This window comes from Seriola lalandi, unplaced genomic scaffold (assembly GCF_002814215.2).
Source record: "Seriola lalandi dorsalis isolate HSWRI2012SDOR001 ecotype SW California unplaced genomic scaffold, Sedor1 jcf7180002054682, whole genome shotgun sequence".
In the NCBI taxonomy this organism is placed as follows: Eukaryota; Metazoa; Chordata; class Actinopteri; order Carangiformes; family Carangidae; genus Seriola; species Seriola lalandi.
The window spans coordinates 2307243-2330001 of record NW_019525235.1 but is presented as its reverse complement, the minus strand read 5'-3'; the positions used below and the strand labels follow the sequence as shown (position 1 = coordinate 2330001).

The 22759-nt window shown below is 38.1% G+C and overlaps 3 protein-coding genes across 3 annotated transcripts in view; 1 reads left to right on the top strand and 2 right to left on the bottom strand.

Moving 5' to 3' along the window:
- Nucleotides 1-80: 80 nt before the first annotated feature.
- isl2a (ISL LIM homeobox 2a) lies at nucleotides 81-6371 on the bottom strand. Its single transcript, XM_023422569.2, has 6 exons — nucleotides 6192-6371; nucleotides 5495-5684; nucleotides 4823-5082; nucleotides 4024-4310; nucleotides 2924-3091; nucleotides 81-2287 (listed from the first exon to the last, which is right to left on the bottom strand). The coding sequence occupies exons 1-6, from the start codon at nucleotides 6247-6249 to the stop codon at nucleotides 2171-2173; spliced, it is 1080 nt and encodes a 359-aa protein (XP_023278337.1). The 5' UTR covers nucleotides 6250-6371; the 3' UTR covers nucleotides 81-2170.
- A 1955-nt stretch (nucleotides 6372-8326) lies between these two features.
- etfa (electron transfer flavoprotein subunit alpha) lies at nucleotides 8327-15623 on the top strand. Its single transcript, XM_023422511.2, has 12 exons — nucleotides 8327-8484; nucleotides 9499-9648; nucleotides 9823-9904; nucleotides 10194-10276; nucleotides 10569-10668; nucleotides 10923-11033; nucleotides 11212-11313; nucleotides 11682-11750; nucleotides 11843-11925; nucleotides 13241-13306; nucleotides 13716-13796; nucleotides 15128-15623. The coding sequence occupies exons 1-12, from the start codon at nucleotides 8446-8448 to the stop codon at nucleotides 15161-15163; spliced, it is 1002 nt and encodes a 333-aa protein (XP_023278279.1). The 5' UTR covers nucleotides 8327-8445; the 3' UTR covers nucleotides 15164-15623.
- tmem266 (transmembrane protein 266) overlaps nucleotides 15525-22759 on the bottom strand; it is a 36353-nt gene continuing 29118 nt past the window's right edge. Inside the window, exons 10-12 of the mRNA XM_023422510.2 lie at nucleotides 18950-19142; nucleotides 17518-17580; nucleotides 15525-17423 (exon numbers count right to left, since the gene is read on the bottom strand). Coding sequence (XP_023278278.1) covers nucleotides 16786-17423; nucleotides 17518-17580; nucleotides 18950-19142 — 894 coding nt within the window. The 3' untranslated portion in view covers nucleotides 15525-16785. The remainder of the gene's footprint in view (nucleotides 17424-17517; nucleotides 17581-18949; nucleotides 19143-22759) is intronic.

The following is a 22759-nucleotide window of genomic DNA, read 5'->3' as shown; positions in this document are numbered from 1 at the left end:
GGTGAGTGTTGTATTTCTATCAGTTAAATCCTCACACGCTAAGACATATTAATTTGTCTGACTTGATGGATTCCTACATATTGCAGACAACATATGCCGTTATTTAATGTCAAACTGCTGTAAATTGTACATTTAAACCATAAATCCTCACATTCTGACACCCTGAAGGAAAGAAAACATGGTTTTCAGATGTAAAAGAAAAATAATAATGGAAAGAACTTCTCAATCTAATGTTGGACACCACCAATGTCTCCAGCTGCCCTAATGCAGCCATCTCCCTATGTACCTGCCCTGTGCTGATCATTGGAAGTTTATTGATTGGTGTGTAGTCTATATTCAAAATATTGTGATAATGCAAAAAAAAAAAAAGAAATTGGTCCAACACTGTAGCATCCATGCTGCCTCCAGTTTTGCACGTGACAATCAACCTGCACATGTAGAAACAGGCTGAAACCAGGTTTGATTTTTTTTTTTAAATCACTAACATCCTTTTTAAAATTGGGGCACAGTGTTTGTTTTAAGCTTTATAGTGATTTATGGTGATGTCATATCTAGAGGATTTTATGCTTATTAGATAACACTTTTGTAATGAGCATTTTCTTGTTAAATATCTCGTTGCCGCTGTTGTATCTCTTGTCCACACTTTAAAGATTTAGTATATCAGCATGTCTTAAAGACTTAACAGGATTTTTGAGTTCATTGAGACTCCATGTCCTTCACTGATAAAAGCCGATCCTCCCCAACAAATTGTTGAGGTGTAGAGTGTCGGTCCTGGCTTGACCTGTGTGCTCTCTTGTCCAGCGGCTATTTGCCATTCAGGATTCCTACTGGAATGAAAATAAACTCAAGACACGCCAGGATGCGTCCGCAGGCTGGGAGTCTCCTCAGCGCTGCGCGGCCGCGCGTTTTGTTGTGGGTCCATTCAGTGTATCCTTTGCAGGTGATGCCAGATGCAGATAAGGGGCCGCCGCTGCCTGTCCTCTGTCTAGACTTGTAACCATGGGCCTCAGGTTGGTATGGCACTGGGACATTTGTTTAGGTACAACCAGTTTTTATCGTTTTCTCACTGTAACAGGAACAAAACATCATGCAAATTTGACTAAAAGTATAAGCCCAGGATACTGCACTTAGAGGCCATAATAATAATAATAATAATAATAACAGCCTAATAATAATCACACGAGGAGGCGTATTAATAGGCCTGAGCCTATTGTGTCTGATTCAGTGACCTATAACACACGGGCCAAATGGTGACTAATACCCTGCCAGCCATCAGTCATTGATCCACTTGGCTGAGAAGCGGAGCAGGTCTGAATATGACCTCTAAATGAGGGTTTTGTGAACTGAAGCTCGCAGCTTAAGGGCACCCAAAACTCTGAGCACTGAAATATTCAACATCTGAATGCCCAAACATGTCTCTTTATGTATTCCTCCACAAAACTTAGAGCTGTGAGCTCGACAGGGGAGCTCCCCCAGCTCTAAAAACAGTGTCAAACATTATCAGCAGCAGCAGCAGATGCGTTTCCATTTACCTTAACACTGATTTATTTTTGCCGGCTATTATTATTAAAGTTCCTCTAAGCGTTTACGGCACAAATGGATTTTGCATGCAATAATCAGTTAGAACTATGTTTTTATTGATAAGATTGGCTATGTCTGTCCTCATAATAAATAATAATAACTTATTTTCTGGAGGAAACGCGAACATTGCGCATCTCTCTCATCTGTTTCGTTAATTTACAAGAGTCGATATTGAAAGTTACAAATCATGCACATCTACACAGTTTGTATTTTCCTGATAAACATACTGTATAGCCTGTAGTGTTAAACGCTCAGACGTCCAGTACAGGCTGTTTGAATCCCAAGACATCCAGTTCAGCCACTGGCATCATGGTAGAGGGCAAAGGTGTCCCATACAGAGAAGCCCCGCCGACGTAATGTCCATCAGCAGCTGCGTGTCCTGCCGAAGTGTCCTTGAGCAAGATATATGTAAAGAGAACAGTCAGACCTCCAATTGTCCAGCCGGGACCTGAATGTAGCCTCGAACATAATCCATCCTGGTCCTTGATACGTCTCTCTTGATTGAATGTCACTGAGGTCTCTGCGCCTCCCCGCAGAGGACGCGGATGCGATCTCAGGGGGCTCCAGCTGACCTTTGGAGGGGCCCTCCTCACGTGTCGACGGGACTCGGCACCATGCTATTCGGTGTGTCCGGTAACTGAGACGACAGAGAGGTCACATCGCTGCCCGAGGAGTTTCCCAGAGAGCCCGACTCAGAGAAAGACACCTGCAGGAGCAGACAGAGAGGCCCCACGTCACATCAACAGGAAAATATGATTCAGCAGAGATGATTTATGTTTCTAACAGTCTGTCTCTGTTGGTGCCAAACTCCTCGTGAACCCGCAGTTAAACAGATGTCAACATGTTAGTGAATGTGTTTATCACCAGGGGGGTGGGTTCTTCAAAGTATTAGGCTTATCTATTAAAAACATATGAAAACATATCACTTTATCAGTCTTGTAAATCACCTCCAATCCGCATATCAAGTGGCTCCACGTGGGAGCCCACACAAGGCTGAGAAACCGATTGGCACAAGAAGCAACAAGCTTGTTTGCATTTGATTTTGTTTAAATGAAAAGCACCCACCACTCGAACCGGATTTTAAGTTGTCATTTTTGTAATTACATTGTCACATTATTTAAGTTGTCTTTTTTTTATCATCATCATCATCATCATCATCATCACTGCTACAAAACTTCTTGATTACACCATCAACATAATCTGTGCGTTTGAATTATTCTTCATTAGAAATGCATCTTAACAATGTATCTATGTCTTTCTTCTCTCTGTGTGAGCCAATACCAGTTTCTTTGTATTTTCTTTAATCATGTATTTTTAATATTCATAAATAATTCAGTCTTACCAGTTGTTGGAAGGCGGGCTGGTCCAGGTCGCTCTGCAGGGCGAAGTCGCTGAGGGTTTTCCAGGGGGGCTGGTAGGTTTGCACCTCCACAGGATTCCCCTGCACCGTGTTGTCGTGCCGGATAGGACTCCCTGCCACCAGAGGTGTTCCTGTCAGGCCCTGCAGATTCTAACAGGAGGAAAGAAAAACTCTCAGTCGGGCCAAATCCTGCTTGTGGTCATTTCGGCATCAGGGATTTGTATGATTCCAAGGTGAATAATGCAGAGAGAAATATATATATAAAAAAAAAATCAAGTCATTTTTTTGCCACTGTGAGGGAACCAACAGCTAATTTTATGTGACCACAAACAAAACATTGAACTTTATGATCATTAACTAACCATCTATTAAAAAAACCCCAAACAAACAAAAAAAAAACCCATAGTAAACCTTTATAGGCCTGTAAACAGCCTCAGTCTAATTCTGGAGTAGTTTTATAAAGTGGATTTAATTCGCTCTGCTCTGCCAAGTCCTCTGCCCAAAACACAATCAGGTTTAGTTTAAAAAAAAATTCAATTTGCAATTATTTAGGAAAATACAGTCTGAATATTTAGAAAGAAACTGAGGAGAAGAAAATGAAAAATAAAAAACAGTTCTTAGTGGTGTCAAAAAGACTGAGGTTATTACTAAGACCTGTGGAACGAATTATTTCATTTTCTGTCTTTTATTTATTCACAATGATGAGTCTGAGTGATGTTTACACTGTCAGACCTTTTAAATATTAGACTAAATGTGAATTCATTTCATTTTGCCATGCTTTTTTCTCTGGTTTTACAGCCATTTAATTATTTCTGTCTTTATCTTATCGAGCAAAGGTGAGGCAATAACACTGCATGAACATTATTTGGTTACCTGGTTATTCACTCGGGCTGTTGTTGAGTTTTCAATGTCTTTTTTTTTAATGTGTGAAGGTATTTAATCACAGATTCTGGAGCAGGAGTGACAGTAAGTTACTGTCCAAACCAGACAATTATAAGCAGGTGTTGCTCAAGCCGATCTGGGTTTGTAAATGCTGCTAAATGCACATCAAGTGTTGAAGTATGGAAATATGTTCCACTCACGGTCTTGTCGCTGTGCTGCTGCTGCTGGAGCTGCTTCATCAGGATGGACTTCTTCTTGTCTTTGCAGCGCTTGTTCTGAAACCAGACGCGGATCACCCTGGGGCTCAGGCCGGTCATCTCCACCAGCTGCTCCTTCATCAGAGCGTCCGGTCTCGGGTTGGCGTTGTAGCAGGTCCGCAGGGTGTGGAGCTGCTTCTCGTTCAGCACCGTCCGGACCCGGGTGGTCTTCTCCGACTGCTTGTGGACGTGGTTCCTGTGATGTGGAGGATGCCGGACCGAAACCGGGTCTGAGGAGAAGGAAAAACTAATGAACTGAACTGAAATTCTTTGAAATTATTCGATCCTAGATAAATAAATAGGAATAGGCTACATGTTTGACATCTTTAAGAAATTATTATAAACTTAAACCAAGACATTAAAGAAACAAATAGGACAGTCTATGAATTTACAATTATCTGCAATGTATGAAAATATTAGTAGATACAAAATATTATTAAGGAGGCCACTTCGCTCATGATATGCCAGAGACACTATAGACTTCATAGACATATTACAATATAAAACAGTGGAACTGACATAACTGACTCTATACTGGCCTCAAAATAATTTTCAGATGAGGCCTTAATTCACACAAAATATCATTATAACATTCAATGCAAGAAAAAGAAAAAATGCTACAGCCTATAACAATATATAATATATATTATTATTATTATTGATAATAATAATAATAATAATAATAATAATAATAATAATAATAATAATAATAGTCGTGTAGAAATGATAACCCAGCTCGTACCTGATATGTGCAGCGGTCTGGTGTGAAGGTTCCCCGGGCTCAGCGGGCTCCCTGCAGAGGCCCGCTCCACCAGCAAACCGTGATCCGCCAAGCACAGCAGCTCGTCGTCCCGCAGGGAGAACTCGTCTCCCGGCAGGAGGTGTCGACTGCACACCGAGCACCGAAAACACTCCATGTGATAGACGTTGTCCCGGGCTCTCATCACCAAGTCGCTGCTGCAGAAGCCCATGCTACACTTTGCACATTTGATGCCAAATAACCTGAAAAGGAAGGCAAAGATGCATTGGTCCCACGCATTATCCCTTATCCCCCCTTTCTTCAATTAAATGGATATATGACGCTGAGCCCGGGTCAATGCTCCAATCAAAGGAAGCACAAAAAGCTGTGATGATATGATGATAAAAATAAAAAAGAGAATGCCTGCAACACAAATCTGTTTCAGGTTCATGATGCACATTTATGCGCACTTTCATTTTCACACCCTGCACATTTGCCTCTGAAATGTACAGCATCATCATGGGATTATTATCTTATCTCATCTCGGTTGCTCCCTAAATCCACCACTGACTTTTCAACAGCCCGACACAAGGCCTCTAAAATATAGAAAAGTAAAAACAACAACAATTAAAAAAAAGAAAACCCAAAAAACCCTGAAAACTGTTGAACGCCTACCTTGCATAATCTCTTTTACAGTAAGTCTTTCCGTCTCGGACGAAGCAAGTGCAGGTCTCGTCCAGGTACTGGCTGCACTCTGCACACTTGAGGCAGGCTGCATGCCACTCCAGGTCCGGGGCGACTCTCAGGATGTACTGGTCGTGTATTTGACTTCCACAGCCCACACACATTGCGATTCCCGACTTCTCTGTGTGAGGAGGGAACGCGTTATAATGCAACACTGTGGTGCGCTCTTTTTAATCCCCATGACATCCCTGTTAAAGCCCTTCACCCCTTCACCTTAAGGAGAGAAACTGTTGTGCGCGTATCACAACAAACATGTAGCCCCCGTCCTTCTAAGAATATTACTGAATTATTATAATGAGGCCACAGGAGCTAAAAATATATCCAAGTCACCCACGGCATGAGTCACTTTAAATGCACGAGCGCTACAAATGCAATATAAGTTTATATAGCCCATAGCCTATCAGGACATTATATGAGTGTCATTACAGTGGTTTTTCTTTAGGAAGCGCCTGCTGATCACGTCCTGGTTGCAGTTTTCTGTAATATTCTGCAAACTTCGAAATTAATCCAGCGGTTTATCATCAAATTCAAGAGACTGCGCGCCGGTTAGGACATAGAAGGAAAAAATAAAAACTCACTTTTAAACTCCCAGAGTGGTAATAAATGAATAGAAAGAGCAGCAACTTACTTTTTGAATGATCCCCCATATCATCCAAGAAAGAAGTATTGAGCAGGATATCCACCATACAGGAGAAGTATAGCCCAGTGCAAGCCGACAGATGGAGGAGAGGAGCGGCAGAGGAGACAGTCCCGTCCCTGGCTGGATGATAAACTTGTATTCCTCCACCGAGAGGTGGAGAGAAAACAAAGATCCTCGACCAGTGACGTCTGTAAACCTGGACCTCTCTGAGTCCGGGGAGAGGGTGCCATGCAAATCTCCTCTTGGACCTTTGCTCTTTTTTTTTTCTTTGGCTTCTTGGACTGGCTGTGAGAGAGGTTGTATGTGTGTGTGTTTTTTTTTAATCTGTTTGTCCCAGAGCGCTGCCTGCCCATCTCCGGTTCCCAAGTGAAAGCAGTTTTCTCTTTCGCTGTACAGTTATACTTACTTACTTATTGTGTGACATGAGGTGTGAGTGTGGATTCTATTGTTATTACTTCCTTTGGTATCACATTCCCGTAATGTTTATCTACGGGCTCGTAATACAGATTTGTTGTGGTAAGCTTATCCTTGTCAATATTCTAGATTTCTATGATATTGTTTTATAGTTTAGATTTTTTTTTAAAATTATGTTACGATTTCCTCCAAAATACAGAAACAGAAACAAAATACAGAGCTGAAAATGTATAAAATAAAAATGTTAACATCAGGTCATCATTTAATTATAAATGATGATATAGCCTAGATCATGTTTTGTATGATAATTATAATGATTATTATTATTATCATTATTAGTGGTATTATTAGTATCATTATTATTGGGTTAAAATCTTGTTGTTAATTGTAAAATTGATTAAAATGTGTTTTGTTGTTGTTTTCTTTAAGTGACTGGGCCAGTGTTCTCACACTACTGTAGAGAGCCCTCTACTGGATGAAACATAGAAATCTTGGCTCCACAGAGTGGCCGTTTAGAAATAGATCTTCTCTTGTGAATGGACTCACTGGGCTATATTTGGTGACTGACAGATGATGTTAAGCTTTGACAAAAATAAATGAATAAACCTTAAGGAGCCAACGTATGACTAATCATTAGTCCTTAACTGTCACATGCACACGAATCAAACATTAGTACGAGAGCGAGAGAGGGAGAGAGGGAGAGAGAGAAAGGGAGAGAGAATTACACAAAGAAATCAGCGCAGATAAATTAATTTTTGGGAGCTTTTTGTTTTGTTTTGTTTTGTTTTGTTTTGTTTTGTTTAGATTTTGCTTTTGTGGAACAACAGGTCTCCAGTATTGAACATTAAATAACTCTGACTGAATTTTAATTTCAGGTCAGAGTTAACTTCAGAGAATGAATCTATGACTCAGTTAATCAGGGAACATTCATTACTGGCCAGGCTGTTGTAGATTCTATTCACCAGTTTTCTCTTTTCTTCTTTATTTTGCTCTTTCAGGTAGAAACACGTAACCCACAGAGATCCTTATACCTGCAGTTAAGGTAGTTGAATCAAAGGTACTAACAGTCCAGAAATCATTCCATGTATATCTTTAGGTCCAAGTATTTGCTCAAATATACAGAAGATTATGGAAAATTAGATTTTAGCCAAAAGTCATAGTTTTTTAAAAATAATAATTTTTATACTAAATTTCTGATTCAGTAAAAGACTCCTCTTTAAATGTTGAAGTAGCCTAATCATTTTAAATTAAACAAAAACAGTTCTCTGCTTTACGTACAAATTCTGAAGAGGGAAACTTTATTTTCACATATTGTATTGATCACATATTCATAACTAAATGTGTACTGATATTCGTTTGCATTTCATTTAATCATTATTTCAATAATATTTTTCAGTCTGTACTCGTAGCCGAGATAATTAAACAGTTTGGGAAATCAACTGGAGACACTGGCTGTAACAGTAGCACTATAAATAAGAGAATAGGCTGAATAGCAGCGAGCCGCACATATTCTGGTGTTCTATTTTACTAAACTATTGTAATCAGTCTCTGAGGGAGAAACTGAACAGAACTTCATTAGTAGAAGAACTTGTTATAACTATCAGTCGATTGTGAATGTATGTGTTTAACCTATTATCATAAAGCATCAAGCTACTAATGTCGGAGGGAGAGAGCGAGCGAGAGAGCGAGAGGGCGAGAGAGCGAGAGAGATGGTCGGAAGTTACCGTTTTTGATCGGTCTATCTCGCGAGAAGTCGTAGTAAACGTCAGATGACCTTTGGCACAGTTTAGTCTCTGCAGCGCAGCAGGAGCAGCAAGAAGGGTCCAAGATGAACAGAGCCTTTAATAAAACAAGTCTGAAACATTTGGTAAGTGTGTGTCAGTTAGTGTTTAATATTATAACTCACACAGACATTGCATTGCCCTGTTATAGCAGACTAAAACCGTGAAACGTGAAATGCCTGCTTTGTTTTTCTGCTGCTGCTAGTTAGCTGGCTTGCTAATTTAGGTCGAGCTAATGCAGCACGTCGTGGTCGTATTTTGAATTAACGCATGCGACAGGATTGTTTTCAACTTATTCTGACTTTAATTTCCCATATACGTGGCGATATAACCAGGTGACCAGTGAAAAGGTTTTGCTCTTGCAAGAATGCTAGTTGGTGTTAGCATAGCTACCCGAGTGGTTATGAAACCCCTTGACGTTAAACAACAGTTACGAAACTGACGTGTTACCCAAGTGTTACCAAAACGTTCAATGTCAAAAGCATTGTTTGTCCTGCGAGACATCGGTATGTAATAGGTTTGAAAGTAGCATGTGGTATTTTATTTTTTCTCTGTTTGCTTGACTTCTTCTAAATGACCTTTCATCGCTGATCATTCAGTCATCTCCAGATGAGGCTGGTATTAACCTGCTTTTCTCTGAGCCTGATGCAGCTGTTTCAGAGGTTGTTTGCCCACCAACCTGCCAAATTTCATATGTAGAATGCTTTTGAATCGGTGTGTATTAATAGTAGCCCAAAAATCTAGACAAATGCAGTTAAATCAAATAAATTCATCCTCAGAACTGAGGAATATGTATATTGTATGCATCCTTGATCACATGTGAATTTTATCTGATTTCTGCTGTTATCTAAAATAACAGCAGAAATCAAAATATCTCTTTGCAAATTTGCTATAGTAATTGATTTACATTGCATTATAGTAATAACACGAATTATCAAGATTAAGTGAAACATATTTTCACTGATAAATACGGATACTGTAATAATTAATGTCATAAATAGCGTCTGTGAACTATCTCAAACATGACAGTCCATTTAAAAGATAATGCCACAAGATCTTTGAGCATTGTATATTGAGATAGCAACATTTTCTCTCAACAGACTGGTCTCCTCCAAAGGTTTCAAAGCACCTTGGTGGTTGCAGAGCACAACAATGACAAGCTGACCCCTATTACGCTCAATGCTATCACTGCTGCAAGTAAACTGGGTGGAGAGGTGTCTTGTCTGGTTGCTGGAACCAACTGTGCAAAGGTTGGTAAAACTTTAGAGACAGAGTTGCTTAAAGGATTACCAAACCTGTTGTATTTGTGATAGTATTAAATTGTTATTTTGGCTATATCATACTACCTTAGCATATGGATAAGTATCAATAGAGGAGAGCTAAGAATGTAGTAAGGTGTATTAATGTTTTTTTTTTCTTTTCAGGTTGTGGAGGAAATCAGCAAAGTACAGGGTGTAAAGAAGGTTCTGGTGGCCCAACATGACTCTTACAAAGGTGCCATGCCAGGTATGTAACACCAAAGCTACTTCATGTGTGTTGTTTATTTAACATTCAGGCAGAGAGCTGCTCCTTTTTTAGCAATAACTTGCTTCATATTTGCACAGTACCACATATTTACAGCTGAATTATGTTCTGCTTGACTTGCTAGAGAGTATCTTGGCATTAGTAACTGAAGCAGGGGAGACTTTTTCATTGGATCTCCCTGCTTATATGTTTATTTTGGCGAGAACTGGCACCTCTTACTGTCATTTTTGCTTTTGCTTTCTGAAAAAACTGACTCTTTCCTTTTCATCAGAGGAGTTGACTCCACTTATATTGGCAACGCAAAAGCAGTTCAGCTTCACCCACATCTGTGCTGGTGCATCTGCCTTCGGAAAGGTAAAACACAGGCAAGAGAAGTGCCTGTAAGATTTTCACTGAAATATTTTGTAATGCTTTTATTTTGTATTAATTTAATGGATTTTCCTCACCCTACACCTGTTCTGAAGTCAAAGTATCTGATTTCAAAACTTGATATTGACTTAGTTTTTTACAAATATCCAACAATTTAAAAAATGTTTTGTACCCATCAGCTGTCATCTAAGGCTACAGTACTTTATCCTCTTGATACCTTTAATGCACAAGTATGATCAGTGTATATTTCTCAGTTAATTCACTATCTTGTCTGCAGAACCTGCTTCCCAGAGTGGCTGCCAAGTTGGATGTGGCCCCAGTTTCAGATATTATTGAGATCAAGTCTCCAGACACTTTTGTCAGGACCATTTATGCTGGTAAGCCCATTATTATGATAAAGACGTAACAAATTATTTATTTTATTTTCTCATAAATTCTTTGTTAGTTTTGACATACCTAAGAAGAAGTGTTCAATCATGTACCTGGCTTTGGTACAGCCTTGATATGACACAGATGTAACTTAAACAGCTCAGCTCAGTTGCTCAGTTTTTGCAACAGAAATTGGCGAGTTTGCATTGATGATTTTCTTAGTGCTTTTTAAATATCTCACTTTAATATTCTAATTTTACAGGAAATGCTCTCAGCACTGTGAAATGTAATGAGCCGATCAAGATCTTCACCGTCAGAGGGACGTCCTTTGAGGCGGCTTCAACAGAGGGAGGAAGTGCCTCATCAGAGGATGGTACAGTAGCTTACACTTCATTCACAGAGCTCTGCTGTACCAGATGCTTAGAAATTGTTTGAGATTCTAGATGTTGGTGTATAACATAAAAAGTAAAGCTATATTCAACCTCTTCAAACCTTATTTGTCATTGCAAGTTTTTATTCTTACTGGTCATTGATAATCCTTTGATCTGCAGTTGCTTCTTCTTCACCCACTGGAGTTTCTGAGTGGCTGGAGCAGAGTCTGACAAAGAGCGACCGTCCAGAACTGACAGGCGCTAAAGTCGTGGTGTCAGGAGGTATGAGTAACTGTCTATCTTCTTATGTTATGTATTACAGTGTACAGCCCAACAATGTGACCATATAAAATATTTGGAACCCACTTGTGTGGTGTCAGATTTATTCTTGAGAATGAATTTGTTAGCAAACTATTCCAGTGAAAAGCAAAGCAATCACATCATCATATTAATATTTTTTTGGTGAAAATGAAATGCAAAAATAACCATCCCCACTAAAACCATGACTCATCGCAATATCTATATTAGGACAAACAAAATCTGCTTCATCATCCCATTTTATTGACCAGGCGTTGAGGTTTGAAGATAATTCAGCAGCACGTGGTCTTCTACAAAATTTAATTTGCATGGTGATATGTTTTTTTCCACAGGAAGGGGCTTGAAGAGTGGGGACAACTTCAAGCTGCTTTATGACCTTGCTGACAAACTGAATGCTGCAGGTAGGGTGGGATTATCATTTTGTGTTTTAAATTACCTGGATTATTATTTTTTACTAAAGTAGATTTTAAATTGCATAATGTTCACTTTTCAGTTGGTGCATCCAGAGCCGCAGTGGATGCTGGGTATGTCCCGAACGATATGCAGGTCGGACAGACTGGCAAGATTGTGGCACCGGTAAGTTATTTCGTTGTCGAGGTGGTTGTTTGGTTTCATTTTGCAAAACATAACAAGTAAAAAGAATGAGGAACATTATTATGTCAAAATGTGAATAGTTACATTAATCATGTTTAAAGGCAGGCAACTCTTGAACTCAGTTGCAGTATCCGATGCCTGTTAGGGTTTACATAGCGTGTTTGCAATCCAGTAGCATCAGGATGTCTGCTCTGCCCTTTTAAAAAGGTTAAGTTCCCATTATGTGATTCAGCCGGGTTACCACAGCTGTGATTATCCTCACATTAGGCCCTGCAAAATGTACTTGATGGCACATTTAGGGCCCTAAATGATTTAGCTGATCCATTAAAGCAGAGTGCAGTGGATGTCTGGTCGGAGCCTCCGACCAGAGCAGACTGTCCAAATTGGATTTTCCAAATGTTATGACAAGCTTGTTGAATTTTGCTAAGTTAATTAAATATAATTTAAATCTGGTTTGCTTGTTTTATTCATCTTGCCAATCTAAAAATGTTTAGTGTATTCAGTGAAATGAAAGATTCACATTGTTTTCACTTGTATGCATGTTAGATATTATCTCCTCTATGCTGATTAAAGTACAACTTATTACCACTAGTGTAAACATCAGAGTCAAATGTCTACGAACAGTGTCCGTCTCTGAATTGTTCACTGTAATCAAAGCTGTTAGATGTTCCACCTGGACAGACTGGTTGTGTGTTAACAGCTTGTTTATAGACATATTTGATCCAGAGATGCTGTTAAAAAAGGAGGCAAAGAAAACACTGAATGAACCACAATGACACAAATTAAGTTTTTGTCGGGAGTATTTTAGTTTTAAAAAATGAAACTAGTTGGAATAGCCAAAAGCACCTTACTTGGACCATCCCTTTTAAAATCTGATGGGAATATGTTTTGTTTTATAAATTGATAATGTCTGAATGGACACCTGCAGGTTCTGAGGTCAATGTCTGGTTTGTTGAAAATGTTGGTTTATGCATTTCCTGCAGTTATGGAACACTTTTGTGTTCACACATCGATGCTCGGCTACATTGAGACACCATTAAATAATTCATGTGGTAGTGCATTAAACAGAGAAGCGCAGATGGTTTTCCCAGCAGGTTTAGGAAAATGTGAGCATGGCTGACCCTTTGCACACTCGCCCCAGCACCCTCTGATAGATTACACACCCGTGCTCATTATACCATCAGTCGGCTCTGCCGTAACGTGGTTCTGAGGTGTAACTTTTCCAAAAGCCTGAGATTACACTTCATGTCAACAAGAAAGTGACACTTGTCTGGTTGTCTTCTCTTCATGTCTACAGGAGTTGTACATTGCTGTTGGTATCTCTGGAGCTATTCAACATCTGGCTGGAATGAAAGATAGCAAGGTAACTAACGCCACTGGAACCAAGGATTTCCCCATCCTCCCCCTTTCTATGTATTTTCTGTTTTTCAGCTGCATATGAAAAAAAAAAACAATGTGTAGATTTTATGAAAACTAATGACATCAAGTAGCCTGAGCTCTGTTGAGTTGGGGCCATTCCAGTGTCTGCACTCACCCATCTCACACAATGAGCATATAGCACCCATAACCATAACTGTGGTCACCATACCCCTTTGATATGATGTTTCCATTTTGTTTACAATTAAGAACCAAAGCTGTTGCCATAAAACATCACATTTCAGTGATTCAGCATTTAAGTCTAAAGTTTTATTAATTGAACAATCAGTGTTTCTGTGCTTTTGGTGTGTGTTTTGTTATGTACGAGTGCTTAACATGTTCTTTTTTTAATTTAGACTATTGTTGCTATCAACAAAGACCCAGAGGCTCCCATTTTCCAGGTGGCTGACTATGGCTTGGTAGCTGATCTTTTCAAGGTGAGCGTCTGGGACTGATATTGCTGCAGTAATGACACTGACTCTTGTATTAGGAAACAACCACGCAGCGAGGCCAAAACACCACTCATGTACCATCTATCTGGACTGTATGTTTTGACAGCCAAGAGTCCAGAGTGACAGTCAGAACATAACATTTGCTTTCTATCTGATAAAATTTGCACGATGACTTATTCCACCTAATGGAAATGTGTATCTGTTGAATTATTAAGTTCTTGAATTAATCAGTGGAGTTGTGGCTGGAGCTTGATGCAGAGAGAAAAACACATTAGAATCTCAGAAGATATAAAAAGTGATCAATTGGTACTTTAAAGGTTCGGCTTTGTATTCAGCTTCTACTTGCCAGGCCTTTTACACGCTCCGCTGCTTTCTTGTATCGGCCTGGTACTTGGGGTTAGCGAGCCAGGAGTGTTGGCATGACCAACACTGTCCAGTGCTGCTTGTGAAACGCTAGTAGGTTATATTTTCATGTGTGTCCTGTTGGTCATGTTTTATTTAGACCCTCAGCAGTGCACAAGCAGCCCAGGTGTCCTGACAAACTCTGTAGAAGTGATTAGTAATAATAGCTAGTGGCAGTAGAGTTGTGACCTACTGGGAGTGATCACCTTTCATGTGATCACTCCTCAGATAGCTGATTAAAATGGATGGGCTTTCTACTTTTTCCCCAAATGGATAATTGATACCTCAGACCAACTCAGGCAGTGACTGATGACTCAGTTCTGAAGTTGCTCGACTCACAAGGAGAGCCATTTGAATAATTCTGTACTCATATCTACCACAAAAGGCTTTTGAATTTGTCTTCTTCAAATCTACATGGCTGGCAATATTAGTGTGTTTATTTATGGGCTAGATGCCTCCCTTGTAGAATGTCGCTCGGCATTTATCAACCTTGCAAACACTGATAAATGTTTGTTTGCTTCCAGCCTGCCACTGTCTTGATAAATCTCAGTGTACTCATTTATACTGTGAGCACCAGCATGCTTGATGGTTTATGTAATAAACTCATAAATCTTATTATATCGAATACACTGGGGATGAAAATGACAGGTGCTGGTGAACATTTATCCCCACACATAAAGCCTTGAAATATTTCAAATAAGTGCAGCAGTTATTAATGCTGAGTAGAAATAACTCGAACTTCATATTTATGCCTAAATTATTTCTACAGTGTATTTAAAAGTACAATGGAGTGAGAAAGTTTTTAGGGCTGCAACAAACTCCTGCAGTAAATACACTTAACAAAAAATATTTGCTGAATTTGGGTAAAATGTCGATCAAGTATTATATTAAAGTCTGCACTGTTTTCTCTTCAGGCTGTTCCTGAGATGACTGACGCACTGGGAAAGTGAGGAGAAACTAAGTCCCACCAAACATCCACTGCACAGCTACGAGAGTGAGCACAGGATCCCACAGCCTCTGCCTTAACACATTTCTGTAGCTGTGAGTGTCTGTGTGCAGAAATAATCTCATCATCAACAGCTCTCTGTCTTGCATCAGAAGAACACTCTACTCTCAATCTGGAAATGAATGCCATTTGTTTTTATATATACACAATACAAGCATTAAATATCAGTGAATAAGCTTGTACCTACCTTTAGGCAAGAGGTTATTTTACAGCTCCAGTAGTATGTGTTGTAATTTGTATTTCATTTTGGGGTATGGTGAGGAACATCTTTGGGAATGCTTACCTTTGGACTTCTGACTTTTGTAGTTGGCTATAAGATGCAGCTTTTCACGCCAACCCAGAGCATGTGTTATTAGTGAGATGCTCTTGGAAAATGATGTATTAAATTGACAACTAATGACTAACTTTGTTGTTTTGCCATGATTTCCCTTTATTGGGTTCATTTTGTAATGCCCTCTTTCCATGATCAAGATAGAAAATGTCTGTTGATAGTACAACAAACAGGGTTAGTTTGCAATATTGAAGTTTCAAATTCTTGAAGGTTCATGCTTTAATTTTCTTTCCAACATTTCATTGCAGTGCCAGTCCCTCATTTTATGCTGTGAAATGATGATCAAACCCATCCTGAAATATTTACACAGCTTCCACAACATTAAAATCATAAAAAGGTAATACTTTAGACCTGAATGACATTAAATCTATCATATGCAGGTTTTTTTTTTTTTTTTTTTTTTTTAAATCATTTTGGTGCATGAGGGACATGCTGTGGTTTTCAAAATCTCAGTAAACACTGACTCAGCTGGGTTTGGTCAGCTTCCAGTCATGGCACCTGGATAAAAACTCACTTGAATCATCCACCAGTCAAAAGATTTCCTCACGCTTTCCACTTATAGAATTTAGATAAAAATGTTAACATTGCTGATATAGAAAGACAAAGATTAGAAAGAAGTTGAGACTGATCCAATGTACCCTGCAGCAGTCCATCAAAGAGGACTGGTCTTGGTAAGTTTGGAGACACTAGACTGACTACCAATACAGCTGACACACCTGCTCTTGTGATAAATCCATGCCTTGTAGCTCTGGGAACTGATTCACAGTTTATAGCTCTCCAATAAATCATCAGTTCAGCATCTTCAATTCCTATAAAGTGTATCAGAGGAACTAAGCCCTCAGCACCATCCCCTCACTGGTTTCATTTCCAAGGAATCAAATCACAACTTTACATATCAAAAGCCAGATTTTCTGCACAGACCGGTTGTCTGAAAACTTTGGGCTTGAGCCCTGTTGCTGGTTTCTTTTGGTAAAATTTTTCATAAAACTCAGTGTTTTTGTGAGTGTCAATTCCTGATAAGTGGTGCCTGATAACAAGTCTGTCTCCTGTCCTCCGTGCTCTATTTGTGCTGCTCTGGCAAGTTCATCTTCTCAGCTACAACACTACAAAGAGGATGACAGACTTACAGTTTATGTGCCAGTGACTCCCGACAACATGGGAGTTGAGTAAAGCGTTAATTTTTGCGGTTGATCTGAAGAGCGAGTCTTGTCAAGTTCCACATGTCAGACAGAGTCTTATGTCTCTGACAGACGATTGACTGGAGCGTCTACTGGCTCCATCATCCTGTACTTCTCTTCCAGAAGAGGCTCATTACCCTGCAGATGGATGAGCGGCTTGGAGTGGAGCCCAACTCTGCTCTCCTGGTTCCTCTTGTTGTAGATGTTGAGCCTGTGCTCCAGCTCAGGACTGGTTTTGGTGGAGCCTGCCGGGCTGGGCGGTTTAAGGTTCACAGGGTCCAGGCCCTTCTGTGTGAGACAAGAGTCCTCGGACAGAGAGGAGAGCAGCTCCTGCACCACAGCGCTGGGACTCCCTCGCGGCTGAGTGCCCAGGGCCAGAGGACTGCTGTAGGGTGGAGGGTAGCAACGCTGGTCGCTGTAGTCTGTGGAGGTGGAGGCCTCTCGCACCGTGGAGCTGCAGTCCGTGGTGGAGCCTAGCGTGTGGCTGCTGATGCTGTGCTGGCGAGCGCTGAAGCTGGTGCGGGACACTGTGGTTGTGGACGCTTCACTGACTGAGCTGCCGGTGCGCTGCAAACGGCTGGACGGCACTGCGTCTGCACTCACCAAAGAGGAGGGAAGCTGGCTGGGGTTGTTGGGCAGGTGCACGTCTATGGCTGCTGTGGTGATGACGCGTGCGGGGTCAGGGATCCCCATATCTACAGGAACAACACATAATGCACAGCCCTTTGAAATAGCAATGTGCAACATGAGCTGTATAAAAGACTGAAGCAGGATCTTGTTGATGCTCACCACTGCTTGGCTCACTGTAGTACTGGCTGATGTAGTTGTTCATGTCATCTTGGCCATGGTGATCTGAAAAGGATAAAAAAAATGAAAATAAAAGGCCTTTATGAACTTCATCTGAGAAAAAATAAAAGTGAGTCCAGTGTGAATTTAAGAGACCAAACTAGTTTTACAGTCCAACACGAGTAACTTTGAATTACTTGGATAATAGGGCAATAGTTAGATAATAGAAAACACTTTAACACACTTTTATGAAATTTAATAAAACATAGTGACAAATGCCCATTACATGTTTCTAGAGGTCAAGGTGACGACCTCAGGTTGCTCATTTTGTCCAACCAAGAGTCCAAAACCCAAAGGTATTATTATTTTAAAAACAACAAATCTTCATATGAGAGAAAGTGAAATTGGGAAATTACTCAAACAACTATACTCTCATTAAAATTAGCTTGTTTTGGTTGATCCTCTAATAGATAGATAATCAACAAATTGTTTTGGTATTACCTGAACAAGCAACGCTTGGTGTGGATGTGTTTCACAGATCCAAAATCAGTGTTTCTCATAAGTGCTACTAAGCGTCTCACAGAACTGTTAACTGGCCTATATTAATTTATGTTTGCGTGTCACATGTTTAATCTGTAAATGTCCAAGGAGGGGGCCACTCATGGTTTGGCCTAAAAAGTGACAGGGATCGTCTCCAGATGATCAATACCACATGAGTATATAAGAAGCAGGCTCAGTTAAAAGGATGTCTGACTAGAAACACTGTTGCTTAGATGTATTGCAGGTCACACTATGATTTATAGCTTTGATAAAGGAAAAGCCTCACTGTTTTGAGCCCTGACAGCGCTTTGTTGCTTTAAGTCCTGTAAGTTATGACCTGTCACTGTGTGAGAGGTTTATAGTCCATCTAGATGTGGCACCAGAATTTTGATGTGGATTGTGAGATGAATGTTTTTGAGAAGAGGACACCAGAGCTGTGCTGGTGTGTAATATTAACACACAGTCCTACTCTCCAACAGAATGCAGCAATGTATTACTATATGCAGATGTGTTGTTTGGTGTCATATTTTCTACCAATTATAATTTTTTTAGTTGCTTTCAGTAACCAGGAAACTCTTTGAAAGATGTGTCCGACATTTGTTATGTTCCTTTGTGTTATTTCTAACAGTTCAATGTTGCTGTACAGGATAAGGAGGGATTTCTCATTCAACCAGCCCAAAGAATTTAAACCTGCAACCCTCCAGTCATGAGTCAACTTCTTTTACATCTAGCCCATCACTTGCCCAGCACCGCACTGAACATCTCTACATTCAACCTTCCACTTGTGTGAACGTAGATATGGTTAAATGTCAGAAGCACAGTCTTGATTCCCCCTAGTGAACAGAGGACTTTGATAGCCTGTAATTCAGAGGAGTTGGGTGTTACAGATGGTTACCTGCAGGCCCCCCGGGCTCTCTAGCTTTAGCTGGACCGTGATGCTCGGAGGCACCGGGAGCCAGTCCATCCACCTCCTGGAAAGTGCTGCTTTGTTTACCCCACATATGGTGGATCTGCATGGCTGCTTCACGCTCTGCTACCAGATCCAAGTCCTGCTGGGCCAGGTGGGCCCTCAGCTGCCTGATTTCAAACTTGAAGGAGAGGGAAAGAATTAGTGCAGCAGATTTTTTTATACCTTACTATACTATGATTTTTTAAAAATTGTTTTTATGCCTTACTACAGAATGACGTTTTTTTATGCCTGACTATATTATGACGTTTTTTGATGTTTTTATACCTTACTATAGTATAAAATTTTTTGCCTTACTATAGTATTATGTTTTTATGCCTTAATATACTATATACTCCCTCAACACACCTGCAATGATGGCGGCACATACAGACGCAGCATACAGGCTCTGCTCTTCCTGAAGTGGTTTCGTTTGTTTTTATTTATCTATACGATTGGAATGTGTCAACTGTAGTTTTGTCACTGTATGTAGTTATGTTTACTGTATTGGCTATATTACCTCATGTACCGCTGGAGACAAGTAATTTCGTTGTACAATGTGAAATGACAATAAAGGTATTGAATTGAATCGAATTGAATAAAAGTTTTTATACCTTACTATACTATGATGTTTTTTATGCCTTACTGTACTAGGATGTTTTTATGACTTACTATACTATGAGGTTTTTTGCCATTTTAATGCATTAATGTACAATGACGTTTTTTGTCATTTTTATGCCTTACTATACTATGGCGTTTTTATGACTTACTATACCATCATGTTTTTATGACTTACTATAATATGAAATTTTTTTAAGCCTTACTATACTATGACCTTTTATGCCTTACTATACTATGAGGTTTTTTGCCATTTTAATGCATTAATATACAATGACGTTTTTTTGCCTTATTATACTATGACCTTTTATGCCATACTATACTATGAGGTTTTTTGAATTTTAATGCATTAATATACAATGACGTTTTTTGATGTTTTTTTCCCTTATTATACTACGACCTTTTATGCCTTACTATACTATGAGGTTTTTTGCCATTTTAATGCATTAATATACAATGACGTTTTTTGTCATTTTTAAGCCTTACTATACTATGACCTTTCATGCCTTACTATACTATGAGGTTTTTTGCCATTTTAATGCATTAATGTACAATGACGTTTTTTGTCATTTTTAAGCCTTACTATACTATGACCTTTCATGCCTTACTATACTATGAGGTTTTTTGCCATTTTAATGCATTAATGTACAATGACGTTTTTTTGCCTTATTATACTATGACCTTTTATGCCATACTATACTATGAGGTTTTTTGAATTTTAATGCATTAATATACAATGACGTTTTTTGTCATTTTTATGCCTTACTATACTATGACGTTTTTTGAATTTTAATGCATTAATGTACAATGACGTTTTTTGTCATTTTTATGCCTTACTATACTATGGCGTTTTTATGACTTACTATACCATCATGTTTTTATGACTTACTATAATATGAAATTTTTTTAAGCCTTACTATAGTGTGACCTTTTATGCCTTACTATACTATGAGGTTTTCTGACATTTTAATGCATTAATATACAATGACGTTTTTTGTCATTTTTATGCCTTACTATACTATGACGTTTTATGCCTTACTATACCATCATGTTTTTATGACTTACTATAATATGAAATTTTTTTAAGCCTTACTATACTATGAGGTTTTTTGAATTTGAATGCATTAATATACAATGACGTTTTTTGATGTTTTTTTGCCTTATTATACTACGACCTTTTATGACTTACTATACTATGAGGTTTTTTGAATTTTAATGCATTAATATACAATGACGTTTTTTTGTCATTTTTATGCCTTACTATACTATGACGTTTTTTGAATTTTAATGCATTAATATACAATGACGTTTTTTGATGTTTTTTCGCCTTATTATACTATGACCTTTTATGCCTTACTATACTATGAGGTTTTTTGCCATTTTAATGCATTAATGTACAATGACGTTTTTTGTCATTTTTATGCCTTACTATACTATGGCGTTTTTATGACTTACTATACCATCATGTTTTTATGACTTACTATAATATGAAATTTTTTTAAGCCTTACTATAATGTGACCTTTTATGCCTTACTATACTATGAGGTTTTCTGACATTTTAATGCATTAATATACAATGACGTTTTTTGTCATTTTTATGCCTTACTATACTATGAGGTTTTTTGCCATTTTAATGCATTAATATACAATGACATTTTTTGTCATTTTTAAGCCTTACTATACTATGACCTTTCATGCCTTACTATACTATGGCTTTTTTTTTTACTTACTATACTATGACATTTTTTTAAGTCTTACTATACTATGATGTTTTTTGAATTTTAATGCATTAATATACAATGACATTTTTTGATGTTTTTTTGCCTTATTATACTACGACCTTTTATGCCTTACTATACTATGAGGTTTTTTGAATTTTAATGCATTAATATACAATGATGTTTTTTGACATTTTTTTTCCTTATTATACTATGACCTTTTATGCCTTACTATACTATGAGGTTTTTTGCCATTTTAATGCATTAATGTACAATGACGTTTTTTTGCCTTATTATACTATAACCTTTTATGCCTTACTATACTATGAGGTTTTTTGAATTTTAATGCATTAATATACAATGACGTTTTTTGTCATTTTTATGCCTTACTATACTATGACGTTTTTTGAATTTTAATGCATTAATATACAATGACGTTTTTTGATGTTTTTTTGCCTTATTATACTACGAACTTTTATGCCTTATTATACTATGAGGTTTTTTACCATTTTAATGCATTAATATACAATGACGTTTTTTGTCATTTTTATGCCTTACTATACTATGGCGTTTTTATGACTTACTATACCATCATGTTTTTATGACTTACTATAATATGAAATTTTTTTAAGCCTTACTATACTATGACCTTTTATGCCTTACTATACTATGAGGTTTTTTGCCATTTTAATGCATTAATATACAATGACGTTTTTTGATGTTTTTATGCCTTATTATACTACGACCTTTTATGCCTTACTATACTATGAGGTTTTTTGAATTTTAATGCATTAATATACAATGATGTTTTTTGACGTTTTTTTTCCTTATTATACTATGACCTTTTATGCCTTACTATACTATGAGGTTTTTTGCCATTTTAATGCATTAATATACAATGACGTTTTTTGTCATTTTTAAGCCTTACTATACTATGACCTTTCATGCCTCACTATACTATGAGGTTTTTTGCCATTTTAATGCATTAATGTACAATGACGTTTTTTGTCATTTTTAAGCCTTACTATACTATGACCTTTTATGCCTCACTATACTATGAGGTTTTTTGCCATTTTAATGCATTAATGTACAATGACGTTTTTTGTCATTTTTAAGCCTTACTATACTATGACCTTTTATGTCTTACTATACTATGAGGTTTTTTGCCATTTTAATGCATTAATGTACAATGACGTTTTTTTGCCTTATTATACTATGACCTTTTACGCCTTACTATACTATGAGGTTTTTTGAATTTTAATGCATTAATATACAATGACGTTTTTTGTCATTTTTATGCCTTACTATACTATGACGTTTTTTGAATTTTAATGCATTAATATACAATGACGTTTTTTGATGTTTTTTTAACTTATTATACTACGACCTTTTATGCCATACTATACTATGAGGTTTTTTTTTA